The sequence below is a fragment of the Mytilus trossulus genome, chromosome 2 (assembly GCF_036588685.1).
Source record: "Mytilus trossulus isolate FHL-02 chromosome 2, PNRI_Mtr1.1.1.hap1, whole genome shotgun sequence".
Taxonomy (NCBI): domain Eukaryota; kingdom Metazoa; phylum Mollusca; class Bivalvia; order Mytilida; family Mytilidae; genus Mytilus; species Mytilus trossulus.
The window spans coordinates 85,679,432-85,693,659 of NC_086374.1; the positions used below are offsets into that span (position 1 = coordinate 85,679,432).

Sequence of the window (14,228 nt, forward strand, 5' to 3'; positions counted from 1 at the left end):
AGTACAGATATTAAACTCTTTCTAATAGTCAAAGAAAAATAATTACTTTGTCTTTTAGACAGAAATTTGAGAAAAAAATTATAAAAACAAAAAAAGATGAAATACAAGTTGAGAAGATGAACAAGACTGAAAATGAATTAAGATGCTGTCAACATCTTTTCTGACAAGACGATCATTAAATCTTAAATTTTAATAACATCTCATTTCTATCCCGTCAATAACGTGTTTGTCTAACATATACAAAAATGGCTGATCATTGACATAGTTAATTGGGATCTTACTGAAATTTTCTTGGATGTGCAGCATAAATTATTCATAGAAAGACAAGATTGAGTGTCGCCGAGGTTAAAAGGCCCCAACATTCAGGAGTAATTGAGTCCTATGCACCACCTTAATTTGTTTTCATTCTCACAAAAAAATGGTTATTGAAAACGTTAGGGAATTGATTTTGTTACTATGGAGGTGTCCATTTCATCATTTTTAATAATTAAAGAGACATCTTTTGCGGTATAATAATCCGTTAAAATAACGGCAGTCCGTCTAGGCTATAACTTTTATAGAAATTCTGACAAATTGTCTGTTAGTTCAAAGAAATTTCAGACACTGTGAAAAACTGTGATTAACTCTAAATTATCTGTGAAGAATATTTGTACTGTTTTCTTTTTGTTTTTAATAGATTTTTTTTTTTCTTTCATCATATCTATTGTCTAGAAAAGTTGATTTAATATTAAATGATTATATTATAAATGGGTTTTTGTTAAATGCAGGATAAAGTTATCAATTCGATGAAATAATTAAAGCCTTGAAAAGGGATAAATATTTCTCTCATAGTGTATCATAATTCCAAGCATAATTTTATTCGGATTTGTATTTTTGTTTTATTTTATTTATTTTTGAAGAGTAATAGTTATGATTCATCATTTTCATCAATGCAAGTGTATACGAGATGTACTCAAGAAGTAGAAAAAATACCTTAATTGTTCCTTTAGTTTACGTTAGCATGATTTTTACCTTAATACACAGGACTTATATATTCTATTTTAATAGTACTCAATATATTTCAAACTCTCTATATAAACATTTTTTCTTTTTTTTTAAAGATAATCCATTTTTTTTGTAGTAGATTCAAAGAAAAATTCAAACAGTAAAATTATCTATTTCTTACGTACAATAGAAAAAGTTTTTAAAAAAAATTTGTAGAAATCAGTTTTGAAAAAAGCTGTTAAAAAATACAATACTTCTCTACTTCTGCAGTAAACAATATAAAATTTGTCATAAATGAGAAATTTCTACAAGAAATGAAGATAAAAACAAACAAAGACAGACATAATCTTATTTTCCAAGATAAAAGACACAATTCTACAAATTCTGTCATCGTGATTCCAATTAAAAGCAGCGCTGAATAGTAATTGTATAATATAGAATGGTTGATTGAGCAAGATCAATGCCTACACCTTTTTCTTGTTGATTCGTCAATGCAGCATAGCTATCGCTAGACCTTTAAATATGGTTATGACAAAAGTCAAATCTAAATCCCGTTAATCTTATCAAAGATTTGATCGTCAAAGTGTATCTTTATTGAGTTGTGAATTACACTATATCTTTATTGCTCCGATCATTGTTCATTATTTTCCAGAATTTAGATAAAAAATCTATAAAGATCTTATTCACTATATCTGTCACTATATAATGTGCATTGATTATTAATTCAATTGATGGCTCTCATTTTCAATATATCTTATTCATAAAAGAAAAGAAAAATGACTTCTTAGTTTATGAACAACATGCCACATAAGCATGTCACAAGAAAGAAGTATTTTCAGGAGAGGCAGTTGGAGGGAGTGTCATCTTGAATTCCATAAATCAAAAAACATTCTTTCCATATCTTGAAAAACTTATTCATTAAATCCTGTGTCCAAATAATTGAAAATCCAAACATTGCTGCAAAAACATTATGCCCAATTTCAACATTCTGCAAAAAGCACATTCTGATACTTTTACAATGGCTTTCCTATGCCATATCTAAATGGATTGGTTGTTTGTAAAATTTAGTGTTAATGGCAGATATTTGATTGTTTATTAAGAATTTTATTTTTAACTTCCTAAATATTTGATTTAATGGTTTTGCCTTCAAATCTACAGAACGTTTGTACTTTGTTGAATACTTAAAGATGTGGTATACATACACCCCCACACCCACAAAAATTCTTATCTCCTACCAAAAAATAAATCCACAGTAATTCTTTTTTTCCACCACTTTTAAAAACCATAATTTTCCAATGTTTAATTCTTTATAAAAATAATGAGATGTGGACTATAGCAGCCTGTGAGACAACTTTATTCACCCAACACTAATGAATGAAGATTCAAACAACTATATTGGTTACTGAGTAGCCCTCAACAATGACAAAACTCATAATGTAAACTATAAAAGGCATCAGCATGACAAAAGTGAAACAACTGTAGGTCACTGAGTAGCCATCAACAATGAGCAAAACACATAATGTATAGTAAACTATAGGCCACTGAGTAGCCATCAACAATGATAAAACACATAATGTATAGTAAACTATAGGTCACTGAGTAGCCATCAACAATGAGCAAAACTCATAATGTAACTATAAAAGGCATCAGCATGACAAAAGTGAAACAACTATAGGTCACTGAGTAGCCATCAACAATGAGCAAAACTCATAATGTATAGTAAACTATAGGTCACTGAGTAGCCATCAACAATGATAAAACACATCATGTATAGTAAACTATAATTCACTGAGTAGCCATCAACAATGAGCAAACACATAATGTATAGTAAACTATAGGTCACTGAGTAGCCATCAACAATGATAAAACACATAATGTATAGTAAACTATAGGTCACTGAGTAGCCATCAACAATGATAAAACACATCATGTATAGTAAACTATAATTCACTGAGTAGCCATCAACAATGAGCAAACACATAATGTATAGTAAACTATAGGTCACTGAGTAGCCATCAACAATGATAAAACACATAATGTATAGTAAACTATAGGTCACTGAGTAGCCATCAACAATGATAAAACACATCATGTATAGTAAACTATAATTCACTGAGTAGCCATCAACAATGACAAAACACATAATGTATAGTAAACTATAGGTCACTGAGTAGCCATCAACAATGACAAAACACATCATGTATAGTAAACTATAGGTCACTGAGTAGCCTTCAACAATGATAAAACACATAATGTATAGTAAACTATAGGTCACTGAGTAGCCATCAACAATGAGCAAAACACATCATGTATAGTAAACTATAGGCCACTGAGTAGCCATCAACAATGACAAAACACATAATGTATAGTAAACTATAGGTCACTGAGTAGCCATCAACAATGAGCAAAACACATCATGTATAGTAAACTATAGGTCACTGAGTAGCCATCAACAATGATAAAACACATAATGTATAGTAAACTATAGGTCACTGAGTAGCCATCAACAATGATAAAACACATCATGTATAGTAAACTATAGGTCACTGAGTAGCCATCAACAATGACAAAACACATAATGTATAGTAAACTATAGGTCACTGAGTAGCCATCAACAATGACAAAACACATCATGTATAGTAAACTATAGGTCACTGAGTAGCCTTCAACAATGATAAAACACATAATGTATAGTAAACTATAGGTCACTGAGTAGCCATCAACAATGAGCAAAACACATCATGTATAGTAAACTATAGGCCACTGAGTAGCCATCAACAATGACAAAACACATCATGTATAGTAAACTATAGGTCACTGAGTAGCCTTCAACAATGATAAAACACATCATGTATAGTAAACTATAGGTCACTGAGTAGCCATCAACAATGAGCAAAACACATAATGTATAGTAAACTATAGGTCACTGAGTAGCCATCAACAATGACAAAACACATAATGTATAGTAAACTATAGGTCACTGAGTAGCCATCAACAATGACAAAACACATCATGTATAGTAAACTATAGGTCACTGAGTAGCCATCAACAATGATAAAACACATCATGTATAGTAAACTATAGGTCACTGAGTAGCCATCAACAATGATAAAACACATAATGTATAGTAAACTATAGGTCACTGAGTAGCCTTCAACAATGATAAAACAAAAAATGTATAGTAAACTATAGGTCACTGAGTAGCCTTCAACAATGATAAAACACATAATGTATAGTAAACTATAGGTCACTGAGTAGCCATCAACAATGATAAAACACATCATGTATAGTAAACTATAATTCACTGAGTAGCCATCAACAATGAGCAAAACACATAATGTATAGTAAACTATAGGTCACTGAGTAGCCATCAACAATGACAAAACACATAATGTATAGTAAACTATAGGTCACTGAGTAGCCATCAACAATGAGCAAAACACATAATGTATAGTAAACTATAGGTCACTGAGTAGCCATCAACAATGACAAAACACATAATGTATAGTAAACTATAGGTCACTGAGTAGCCATCAACAATGATAAAACACATCATGTATAGTAAACTATAGGTCACTGAGTAGCCATCAACAATGAGCAAAACACATAATGTATAGTAAACTATAGGTCACTGAGTAGCCATTAACAATGAGCAAAACACATAATGTATAGAAAACTATAGGTCACTGAGTAGCCATTAACAATGAGCAAAACACATCATGTATAGTAAACTATAGGTCACTGAGTAGCCATCAACAATGAGCAAAACACATAATGTATAGTAAACTATAGGTCACTGAGTAGCCATCAACAATGATAAAACACATCATGTATAGTAAACTATAAAAGGCCACAGCATAACAAAATGTGAAACAACTTACAACAGAAAACCAACAGCCATTATCTTTATCAGCCATATTGTAAGTACCGTCAAACTCAAGGACAAGAGTGTCCATTATTTGGGCTAAATCAAAAAGGCAAGTTAAGAAACTTTTTTGAATTTGAAGTAGATTGTTTTATGAGGTACAGTTGTGTCAATAAAAAAGAAAGGCACATAGTGGTAAAAATAATAAAGCCTTTAGACTTACAGGTGTGGTACTTTGCTCATTGTTGAAGGCTGTAAGGTGACCTATAGTTGTTAATGTCTGTGTCATTTTGGTCTCTTGTGGACAGTTGTCTCATTGGCAATCATACCACATCTTCTTTTTTATACCCTTACAAATGATATTTGTTTACCTTTTTGAAGTGTACCTCACCTTTATATCTAAAGGCTTAATAATTTTCACCACTATTTGCCTTTCTTTTTTTGACACAGCAGTTTTCATATCCCAACCTACCTTAAATTTAAGTTACCCTTAAAATGTGTGTTAATTCTTCTCATTGTATTTATAACATGACGACATATTTCAAAAAGTTAATCAGGTCAAAGGTTAAAAGGGCAGTGTATGAAGGTCACATTTCATATGACTCTACATATTTAAAAAAAATATTGGTTTGAACTCTTTGAATTAAAGTTATCACAAAAAATACTACCGGTAGCCTACTAGGAGAAATTTTGCAATTGCTAAAATTAATGAAATAATCTATATAATTTTCTTTGAATTTTAATTTTATTCAAAAACTGTTGACTTAATTTTCAATATGCCAAGATAGTCACCAACACAGGCAGCATTTAATATTTCCTGTAAAACATGTCGACCATTTGAGACATTTACATAATTGAAAGAAGCTTTAGTTTTACCCACTGAGAAAAAGTCAATTTAAAATTAAGTTAAGTTTCACTTAACAAAAGATTCGTCTTAAATAATTGGAAAATTTATTTGATAATTGTGAATCCTATTCAATCGCTATTTTAACGCTGTGTCTTATCTGTTGTGTAGATGGTATTCAGACTTATTATGATTGATCTGTAATAATACCACAATGATATTAAGAAATACCATGATAATTTTTATTCTACTGTAGGTGCATTTTATTCTATTTCTTTTTACCGTGAGCTACCTAGGGTTTGACTTAATGGAAAAATGACAATAAAAACAATAAGACGTTTGTTATGCCAGTCAAGACAATTATCATTAAACATAAAGCTGATTGTTATTAGTCAGTGTAGCAGAGATTCTTTACCTGCCAAATGAAAATAAAAATAAAATAGTGTAAGAAGAAATTATGGTCATGTTGATTCCTTAAGATATATGACAGGCTAATATACCATCTAATGTCTTCAAATTAAATGTGGCAAAAAGAAAACTAAATTAAAGATATTTTATCCAACTGGGGTTCTTCACAATTCATATAACTTAATAATTGATTCATAATAAAGTGTAAGAAATTGTTGTTTTTACGGAAATCAAACATTCAGTTTTTCAATTTTCTAAAAAATCAGTTCTGCCACTAATTTTCAACTTGTGTCCTTTTAAATTTTATGAAGCGCATTAAAAAAATCATTTCAAATTGGAAAAAAAAAATTGGGGGGTTTATTTAAAGAATGGTTTGATATCAAAATAATCATCATTGTTTATTTCAAAAACCTATTTCTGGAAATTATCTATAAACTCAATTACACCAAAAAGAACAAGAAATCAATTTCTGAAATATATATGATCTCAAAATATCAAAAATTGAAGAGAACAATGAGTTAGATAATTTGTCAAAGTCCGTAATTCCATCAAATTGTCAGAGCAACGACTGCAGATTTTTATAATAACTGTCATACACCTGCCATCGGCTTCCAACTCAGCAGATAGTCTAAGTTCACAGTAATCTCCCCTGGGAAGACACTCTAATTGACGAATATCAGATTTTTGTAACATTTTGCCAAGGGCTTCGCTCCATCAGATGGTCTCACTCTTGTTTGGGCTTTTTATTTGTAGTCAACAATGTTTTGTATTGAATTATTTATTTCGCTTGTTAGACAAGAAATCAGCCTAAGGAGAAATCAGTTGGTCAATTAAACTGGTACAAATAACATTCGGAAATAATTCATATATGATGGCATTCTGTTTTGTAACAATTATAAGGATAACACTTTTGAACCGTGCTTGAGCAGTTGGAATCGCATCTTATACTAACATGCATAAAAACTAGATATAATTGTTTTAGCTAATTACATGTTGTATATTAATGCTAAAATAAGTCAAGTCATAGATTGACCCTTGGTCCCATACAATTCCTTTAATTTTTTTGTTTTTAATTTTTTTTTACTTCAAGTTTGAGACAACAAAAAAATGTCCAAAAAATCTTTAAAATAAAAATCGACACACCTGAATCTTCAATTGTAAAACAAAAAGTTAGATGGAAATAATTTTTATAACAATATTACTTGTCTCCTTTTTAAAGGTTTGAATACATTATCAAATAAGTTTCGGAAATTGTACAAAATACCATCAACATACATATCCTGAATTAATTACATTTGATTTCTATAGATATATATATATATATGCATATAAGACATGTAAAGGAGCTGATGTTCTTTCAACTTTGACACAAACCTTAGATTAGTTCAGACATATAGAATAATACACATAATATTGAAAGCATTTATGTTTTCTACGACTTCAAAAAGGCAACCCATTAGTTCCAACAAATTATTTTGTCATCATGTCGTTTACACTAAAATATGCATTTCAGCGGCAAAAATATCAGCTATTATCCAACCTCTTAATTAAGCTACAAGTTTACATAACTAATAAACGATGCATAGCCTTCAAAACAACGGAAGTTATAAACCGGTCTACTTTGATATCCAACCAATTTCTGCTTTGCAAGTGACTGGTTTTTTAAAATCTATATAGCATCTGATCAAAGACCACTATTAAGTGATAATATCATATTTATTTTCATTCAACCTTATGATATTGTGATCTTTAATAATTTTATTAACAGATTTTTATTTCACGACTTCATTACGATCGTATAGATTCTTATAATAATTCCTGATATGAAATTAACATCTTCATTACGCCTTTCTGATAAAATGTAATTTTCGTGTTAACCACAGCCCATCATAATTAAACGGACTAAATGCACAATTAAACGATATGACCTAAGCATGCAAACTTCACATTGATCAAGACTGGCTAAAAAATTTACAAACAATTAAATTAGCCTTCATAACGTTAATATTGATGTCTTTTAAAACACCATTTTTATGAACACCTTTTTTTTCGTCTTCATTATATGAATACATTGTGTTGACATAATTAGAGATAAAACAGAAATTTTAAAAGTAGATTTCAGTTTTACACAACATACAAAATTTAAATATTCCAGTTTTAGTTAACATCTACCATTTATCACTCTAGGAAGGGTTTGGGCAAACCAAATATTTTTTAAGAATGGCCTTAGATTTTCTCAATTTGAAGTTGTTTTCAAAATTAGAGACAAACTTGCATTTACCCCTACGTTCTATTTTTAGCCATGTTGATCATCTTGCTTGGCAGGCTTGGTTTATTGGACACTAGATACCACAATGACAATTAGTTGCAAAGTTTGGAAAAACATGTATTTGGCCCAGTAGTTTCTGAGGATAAGATTTTGTAAAAGTTAACAGACAATGGCCTAACTCTTTTTCACTTGAGTGAGGTAGAAACCCTTACCATAGCCATGACAGTCAGACAGACCTAGAAAACACATAAACAACAACTTGTGAAGAAAATCAAAATATATCTTGGGTTTTTGTTTTCATACAATTTCACAATATATATTTTTGTGTACAGGTATGAAGAAACTTAAAGTTGCATTCCAGTTGTTCTACATTCTGACCTATATATTGAACATCTGTTTAAAAAATACACACACCTGACTTCATTTCAAATAACAATCACTGTGGTCTGGTTAAATACCTATGTATGTTTTATAAAATGATATGCATATGGTGGCTTAATTAAATGATATTTTGGCTAAAACTGAATGGAAACCTGGTTTCTATGAGCATGTTCGCAGCAAATTAGATACACTCAATTGAAAATTTGTAAAAATTTATGAATGAAATATTTTTCCTCTAGTATTTTATGAATATAACTACTTGTACAACGGAATCAACAGGAATACAAATGAATAAAGATTAAGGATAAACATCAACTAGACAGCAAACCAAGTAAAACACGAGATATTAACCAACATTTAAACATTACAGAAACCCATTTCCTATAGTTGTTACTCAATGGTGTCATTTATATTTTTGGAATAATAATTTACCTGGGTTTCTTCATCTTCGCTAGCCAAGGGTAACGATCCACTCCCGCTCTTCAAGAGAGCGGGAGTGGATTGTAACCCTTGGCCAGCGAAGATGGGGTTTCTTGGATAGGGGGCTAGCACAGACTTAAAAATTCATCGAAATACATAGTTTACCTAAGATAGGTCTTGAAATGAGATACATGTATTGACATTGATGGGAGATTTGTAATGCAACTAACAAATGGAAATCTATTGCAGAAGGACAGAAATTTAGTCTTGCAACAGACCACATAGTGGCCACTTAAAGAGTTGTTTCAAGGGTTCTTATTCACTAGAAAGTAAATTCACTCATTAAATTGTTATTTGTCTATATAAATTAGATGCCTTTCCAGCATTTGGGCCGAATAGAGCCATTTTTTTAATAGTTGTTGATTAAATGAGTGAATTTACTTTCTAGTGAATAAGAACCTTTATAAATATGCTATGTGGACTTAGTCACCAAATTAAGGCTATAAAGTTCACATTGAAACAAACTTTTTCCTCCATTTAAGTCTCATCAAATAAAGAAAACGGACTGTCATACCATTGTGCTCAGAGCAAAAAATTTAGAATTTTCTATTTCATTCCTAAGAGGGGAGGTTACTCCATACATCAAAAGAAAGTGACATTTATTTCTATATCAGTCGGCAAACAAATCAAATAACACTAAAGTTATGTCGCAGGTATTTTAAAAACATTCTTCTTCAATGAAACTCAAACTTTACTTTATTTAATATTTACTCCATTCATTAAATAAAAGTTGAAATTATCAGTGAAAAGATAAAATCGTTAAAGAAATTCCACTAAGCCATCTTTATAACCGAGTATTTTTGTGTAGCTATGACCAGCGGCATTTGTGAGGACATCACACAACAATTAATTACACCCTTTGGAGATAGGCAGATGAAGTTGAGATAAGTCCGTTTTAGATTTCGCACTACACATCACAATTATCTTAGTTTGTGTCGTCATCCAATTAGTCAATGTTTGTCTGGTGAACAACATTTAAAACTTTTGTTGTGTCCCTTTACCATTTAGAAAAGAAAAAAGAAAAACTTGCAATCTAACATTGTGATTAAATACGTGGTAGTTACGATTCAACTTGTTTCAATTTGCTAACTGAATATTTGCAATTCTTAATTTCTAATTTTAATTCCTAATTGTTTTTATAGCATCCTTACTTTTAGTCCAAATAGTTATGATGTTTTGAAAGGCTATTTGAATTTTTTGTTTTGAAATTATTCCTGCATCAGTGAGAGATTTCTCAACAATAAAAAAAAAATCTACCAGAAATGGTTCTAATTATCTTACTTTCAGAGAAGTTGAACAAATTCAATTCATCAAAAGAAGGGTCTATCTAAAACTTCCACTGCACTTTCTGGTGATAAATTTTGACAAAGTCAATAGAGAATCATATTTAAGAGAAAAAAAATTACATACGGAAAACTGAAATTGCTATGAACAAAACTATGATTTACCCACATCTATAATTAGCTATAGCGAAGGTCAAAAACTTGGAAAATTCCTTATGGACAGTTTAATACTAGATAAAAATGCAATATCACTTAAATAAATATTTTTTCTATCTTCAAATAGTAAGTTGTAACTTTATATGAACTATTGTAAACTTTTTCCACCCAGTGATATTAATTGTATCAACTAATGTGAATTTGTTGACTTAGATAGGAACCTTTTCACATCTCAGATATTACAAACTAATTATCGGTATAGTTTGTGGCGACACCTATCTGCATTTTCAAGTAGTCTAGGTGTCAACTGTCATCCGAATCAGTCCATTCCTATGGCATTGTCTTGTAACATATATGTATACAATGTAAGTAATACTGTAAACTCAGAAATAAATGCGAGGTTTTTATTATTGCGAATAATGCCACAGAGTTGTAAACGCAATAATTAAAACTCGCATTTTGTAATTTTTTAAATGAATAAAGCATGACTTTTCCCAAAATCATAAAAATTAAAATCGCATTTAAGTTGAAATTGACATAATCGCAATAATAAATGCACGCAATAATTTCTGAATTTACAGTATTGAAATAAAATCTTCTTATGTGTATTTCCTGGGAACCAACCATTATGAAATAATTTACAAATCATAAAAAATATTGAGTTCATATTTTGCTTGATTTCAGGCATTTCTCTGTCCCGACCCCTCTGTCCTATTGAATAGATCAAAATCTTACGACAATAAAACTGGCCACTGAATTCTTAATTAAGGACTTCTAAAAGTAACAAACTTATTCAGTTTAAAACAATTTTTTAAATTCACGACTTAATAGATGTCATTTGATAATACATTCCCCTTTAAATTAAAATCTTTAGGTGAGGTTATGAAATATGTGTCAGATGTTCGGACTCCTTGTTTTTTTCCCATACCTTATACTGTAAAATATTTTGCCCCATAACACCCATTCAATTTTTCATATACAACTTAGAAGCTCATAAAATGTCATTTGCAAAAATTTAAGCAGATTCTTGATTTTTATTCTTTTGATTTGAGACCTAAATAATACCAATGCAAATATAAGGCAAAAGTCTGATTCAGTCTTTTCCCTCCATATTTAAAAAAAAATATCTTGAAAAGAAGCTCTATGACCTATCAATATTGATTGAGCTTATTTTGTTCCTAAATTAATAATCTTTCAACATATAGTATCAATTTTAAATTCTTGATTTTTTTAATTTCACCTAAGTACATCCTTGATGACATTATAGTTAAAAAAATATCCTGTCCTAGCATTTGACCACATTCAACATTTTCAGGTACAAAACTTTTTCTCAAAATAACATTTTTGAAACAATTATGGTAAAATATCAAAAAATTCAATATATTTCTAACATATTTTTTATACAACTTAAAATTTTAATCTTCCAAGACATCTCATCTGAAAAATCTAGACATCTTTTTCCCACCAAAATTTCTAAACAATTTCACAAACTTGTAAAACAAGAACACAGACCAAACTTCATTCTTCAACAATATTGATGTTTTGTGCATAATTTGATCTGGACATAAAATAATATATCGTGATACAAATTTGAATAATTTTCTCTACAAACATCAAACTTGAATTTTTTAAATTTTAAAATAGAAAATAAAACCATTTCAAAACTTAATACTAAAATTTATGCAAATCACCTTCGAATGATTAACCATACTGTTCCATTAGTCCCTATTTATAGATTACGCAAAATAAACACTTATAATATCAAAAGTCAAATTTTCCCTTTAAAGTTTCCATATTTTTTACAAAGATATATCTAAAATTTAATCTTGAAAGATTATATAAGTCAATTAAGATACCACAACATCCAACAAATTTGTGATAAAACCAATACTATTAGTTGAGTTTGGGTAGATTTAAATGTATTTCACAATGAATGTGACAAGTTAATCCGTGTTAATAGATCTATATACCATAATTCACTGGGTGGAGTGTTAAATCTTCATGTAAATCTGTTCAATTATACACTCTTGATAACAGGGATAATGTCATACTTCAAACATAAACACACTGGTAAATTATCTCCCTATCATGTTATTATTGAAGATGTAACCACCACTTCATTTTTATCAGTGAAAAATACCTATATCGGAACAGGGAAGTCTTAGAATGGTTACCTGGTTCAGTTTGTGATCTTAATCTGTTAAACTTTTCATGTAAAATTTATGCAAAAACATTATGTTATGTTCGTCCAAAAATTAAGGGGGGAGGGGTGGCACCCCCCTTCCCCTCCTTTGGATCCGCCACTGTGTGTCAATATAAAAAAAAAAGGGAAAGTTGTATGATTGACAATGAGGCAACTCTACTCTAGAGTTCAAATGGATAGATACATCCTGTTAAAATTAGAAATATGATTGACTTACCATAGTTATTTCCCTTGATTCCAGTATTGCATCCTGGGACATACTGTTCCCTCTCCTCTGTCTGACTCGCTACAAATATACAATTAAACGAATTATTCAAACATAGTTGTTTTTTCTAATATAAATAGATATAGGAAGATGTGGTGTGAGTGCCAATGAGACAACTCTCCATCCAAATAACAATTTTTTAAAAAGTAAACCATTACAAATGCATTATATCAAAACTAAATATATTTTGTGGGTTATCCAATTTCAAGGAATTTGTAGGTGCCTCATGAATTCTTATGTTCAATGAAATGACACATTAACTTTATAAAGGTTGTACAAATGTATATGGGATTTGACAATGCCACGAAAAACAAATGTCCACAAAAATGTAATTTGTTCCTAACCAACACTAAAATAATTGAATCCATTATATAGTAGACAATATTCATCATGTTTTTTTGTATAATTTTTAAAAAAAAAACTTAAAATGTTCAAGATACTATGTATTTTTTGTATTCATTTACATTTTCCAATAAGAATTTATATTCTATGATTTTGCTTCTACTGTGTTCACTTTTGAAAGAAATTGAAAGAAAATATTTTGTTGTGTTGTGATATTTTTTTTTATAGTAAAGGGTTATTCTCATAAATTTAAAACAACATTTCAATAAATTATAAAATTTCCAAGGCGAGGGGAACAGTTAAAAAAGTCTGATAAAAAGGAATATTTTAAAAAAAAAAAGGGTGGTGTGAATTCATTATATGAAAACAAATACAGTACATGCAATTGCAGGAATCCAACATTTAATTATAAAATTTAAAATTTATGAGATAGTTACTGCTCACAAATTTTTCAATATTTTTAAAACATAGAAAATATTTCTGGATCTAATTCAGATCTAATATATCTTAAATTGGGATGACATAATGGATTTCAAATGTTCCAAAATACTTGAAGACTAAAATAGATAAAGAATAATGCCGTCTATTGGCGATGTAAACCTATCACAATCAATTGTTCACAATGTTTAAAGTGAATTATACAAAAGACAAAGTAATTGATCCACAGACAGACAGACAGACAGACCAACCCATTGCTATAGATTTCCAAACTTTACTTCAACATTAAAATGTCCTTTAACTAGTGCAC

At 29.8% G+C, this 14,228-nt stretch overlaps 1 protein-coding gene across 1 annotated transcript in view; it reads right to left on the reverse strand.

Moving 5' to 3' along the window:
- The window catches only part of LOC134708211 (ETS translocation variant 1-like), a 44,199-nt gene that overhangs the window by 18,222 nt on the left and 11,749 nt on the right, over window positions 1–14,228 (reverse strand). The window contains exon 5 of the mRNA XM_063568570.1: window positions 13,091–13,159. Coding sequence (XP_063424640.1) covers window positions 13,091–13,159 — 69 coding nt within the window. The remainder of the gene's footprint in view (window positions 1–13,090; window positions 13,160–14,228) is intronic.